The 3,040-nt window shown below is 61.7% G+C and overlaps 1 protein-coding gene across 1 annotated transcript; it reads right to left on the bottom strand.

Annotated features, from left to right (window-relative positions):
- Positions 1 to 345: 345 nt before the first annotated feature.
- Positions 346 to 1,809, bottom strand: LOC119311015 (sulfated surface glycoprotein 185-like). Its single transcript, XM_037586643.1, has 2 exons — positions 963 to 1,809; positions 346 to 713 (listed from the first exon to the last, which is right to left on the bottom strand). Exons 1-2 carry the CDS (start codon positions 1,569 to 1,571, stop codon positions 645 to 647), a joined length of 678 nt encoding a protein of 225 aa, XP_037442540.1. The 5' UTR covers positions 1,572 to 1,809; the 3' UTR covers positions 346 to 644.
- Between the last annotated feature and the right edge of the window lie 1,231 nt (positions 1,810 to 3,040).

Below are 3,040 nucleotides of genomic sequence, written 5' to 3' on the forward strand. Positions count from 1 at the left end.
GCAAGCAAACTGGCATCTCCTGCTGCAATCATATCCCCCGTCCCGCGTCGGCCCGGGCCCAGCAGCGGATAGCACGAGGGCCCAACCCCAACCCTACCCAGAGGACGAGAGAATCCAAAACGCCCGACGCGGCCGGGTGGCCAGCCAGCCAGCCCCCGAGAAAACGCAACGCAAAGAGGAGGGGACGAAGACCGGATCGGGACCTGACCCGAAAGCCATCCATCCCTACTGCGAGAGCGAGCACGGAAAGCGGGGGCGCGCGCACAGCCACATGCACCAGCACCAGCACCAGCACCACCCAAGCCAAGACTGACCCAGTAGCCAGTAGTACGTACAACCAGGATGGAAGCGGTTCATAAAAAACAAGTATAAATTGGCAAGTAAGTACTACCAGCAGTAGATTGTACGAGCACGCGACTGTACAGACGGCGAAGCAGAAACAGCATGTGACAAGGAAAGTCGGTAGCTAGAGTTTTTCAGTAAACTTAATAACTGGTGAACACGAGTACATGACCGGCTCGCTCCACGCGACCACGCGTCTACGCCTAGCTACTCCAAGTTACTATAAATTCGGGCTACCTGTCCTGCGACGCGGGTCCGTCGGAACCTGCACGTCGCCGGCGGCGGGAGGGAGGGGAGCTTGGCTACTCGTCGTCGGGCACCTTGTAGTCGTCGGCGGTGACCTCGGCCAGCCAGAGCCCGGGGAAGAGCGACTGCACAGAAACGAACGGCACGCGTTGGTGCTAGCTGTTGTTAGTTAGGGATCGGAGGATGAGTGTACCATTCTTGCACACAACACAACAATCATGCTGGGATTACTATACTGGTGCTACGCTGCTACGTTAAGTGAGCGCATAAAGCGTATCGATGGGATACAACCAAGGGGCAATTGGGTAAATTCGAGCATTAGTAGTACTAAATGGTTGGGAAAGGCGGGGGTAGTGTGGGGAATTCGCGCTTACATCGAGCTGCCGCTGTACGGCGCGCGGCCGCTTCCTCGGCCGCCGCCGCGGCCGGCCGCCCGTCAGCGCGTAAATGTCATCCTCGATCTCCTCCGGCTCCAGGGAGACGGAGAAAGGGGCGCGCTTGCGCCGCCTCGACGGCGGAGTCGGCGCCGCCGGCCATGACGACGACAGCGCGGCCGGCCGCCGCCGCGTGCGCTCCCGCAGCTTCCACGGCTTGTCCGCCACGTCCTCCTGCGGCGGCTCCGTGGGAGGTGGAGGCGGCGCCATGCGCTCTGGCTCGGGCTCCTTCGGCTTGGGCGGTGGGGGCGGCGGGGGCAGGGGAGGACTTTTCTGGGGCACGCGAAGCCGGTCGGCCGCGTCGCGCAGGTGGCCCATGAGCTTCACGCGGAGCCCCTCGATCCCGTCGTCGTCACCGGCGGCGTCGGCCCCGCGGTGGGAGTGAGACGACGAGCGGCGGCGATCGCGGGCGCCCGACGCTGCCCCCGAGGCCGACTCAACGCGGTGGGGTCGAGGCGGCTGCTGCTGCTGCGGGCGCGCCCACGGCTCGAGGTGGTGCGTCGAGGGCGCGGCCGGCGGCTTCGCCCGCGGATCTGCCGTCGCCGCCATGCCCGACGGCTCCTTGGGCGTGGACGAGGCCACGAGGGGCGGAGTCGGGTCGGCTCGGCGAGGAGGGAGGAGGTCTTGAGGCAGCAGGGGTCTCGCTCGCGTTTGTTTTTGTTACCGGCCGGAACGCAGCGCAAAAGCAAGGACGTCGTGGTTGTGGTGCGGTGCGCGGGGGCAGCCCGGTCATTCTGCAACCCTGGACGCGCGCAGCCGTACGTATACATCACTGACCCGTGGGACCGCGGCACGCCAGGGCCTACTTGTTAGCGTGCAAGGTCGCTGACCCGTGGGGCCGCAGTATACTTGTCGTCCTATCACTTAGAAAATGCTGTCGCCGACGGGAAAGGCGACTGGGCGGCGGGGCCAATCTGTTATTAGCAGTAGGAGTATATCCACCAAACCAAGGATGTGAAGCTGGCGTGCCGATGTGGCGACGTCCGTGACGGCGAGAGGACGAGCGCCGGCGGGCCCCGCACAACAGGGATACAGGGCGCGGCCATGCAGCACCGCCTTGGGTTTCTGGCCCCGGGCCCGTAGGCACGCGACTGTACCGCCTTGTGTCTCCCCCCTAGACCTCCTGGTCAGTGAAGTCTTCCCGCCGGGCACGGAGCTCCGATCATCAGCCGATCGGGGGACGACGATGGCCGGAGGATCTGAAAATCAAGTGCTGGCTGCTGCTCAGAGATCGGATTTGGTCGGAGTGCGCGAGGAGCAACGACGAGCAGGGCGCCGGGCATTTGACCGGACAAACTGCTGCCCAAAACGGAGGGAGATTAATTTAATTTAATTAATTAAAGAAAGAGCAGCGGAAAAGGTGCAAGCGTGCTGCGTACGTACGCGGGGAGGTGTGGTGTGATGTGCGCGCGGCGTGGCGCTGTCGCGTCCGGCCGCACCGCACCGCACCCAAGATTCTCTCTCCGCTGCGTGAACCTGCCGTGCCGCGCCCGGTCGGTGGAGAGCATCGGCCAGGGCCAGTGGACGACGTCGTCCGAAACCTGGGTTCGTTCTATCTCCGGCCGCCGGCCTGGTGCCTGCTACACGCTGTGGTGGATCCTCAACGACCACGGCGCCACACGTGCGTGCCTCGTTGCCGCGTCGCGGCTGCTCTGCTCAGGCCGTGTCCCTTGCCAGACACCTTTCGTTTGGCTGTTGGCCCCGGTTTCCAAACGGATTATAACTTGTTTCTTGTAGCCTTGTAGGCATGAAATGAACACCACGATTTCCATGCGCTACAGTGTTTCTATCAAAGATGGAGGGGGATTTGGCAATTGCAGTATTTTTTTTTGTTTCGAAAAGACGCAGTCGTGCATCTCGGCTGACCACGGTTCGAATTATTTCGTTGGTGTTATCTCTTTCATTTCAGATGGTACCTATCTTGCATAAAAAAAATCGGCTCTATCTTTATATGTTGTCCATGGGCCCATCCATGTTGCATCTCGCTTTTTTTATTTCACAAAAATCGCTTTGAATCA

Source organism: Triticum dicoccoides, chromosome 1B (genome assembly GCF_002162155.2).
Source record: "Triticum dicoccoides isolate Atlit2015 ecotype Zavitan chromosome 1B, WEW_v2.0, whole genome shotgun sequence".
Lineage (NCBI taxonomy): Eukaryota > Viridiplantae > Streptophyta > Magnoliopsida > Poales > Poaceae > Triticum > Triticum dicoccoides.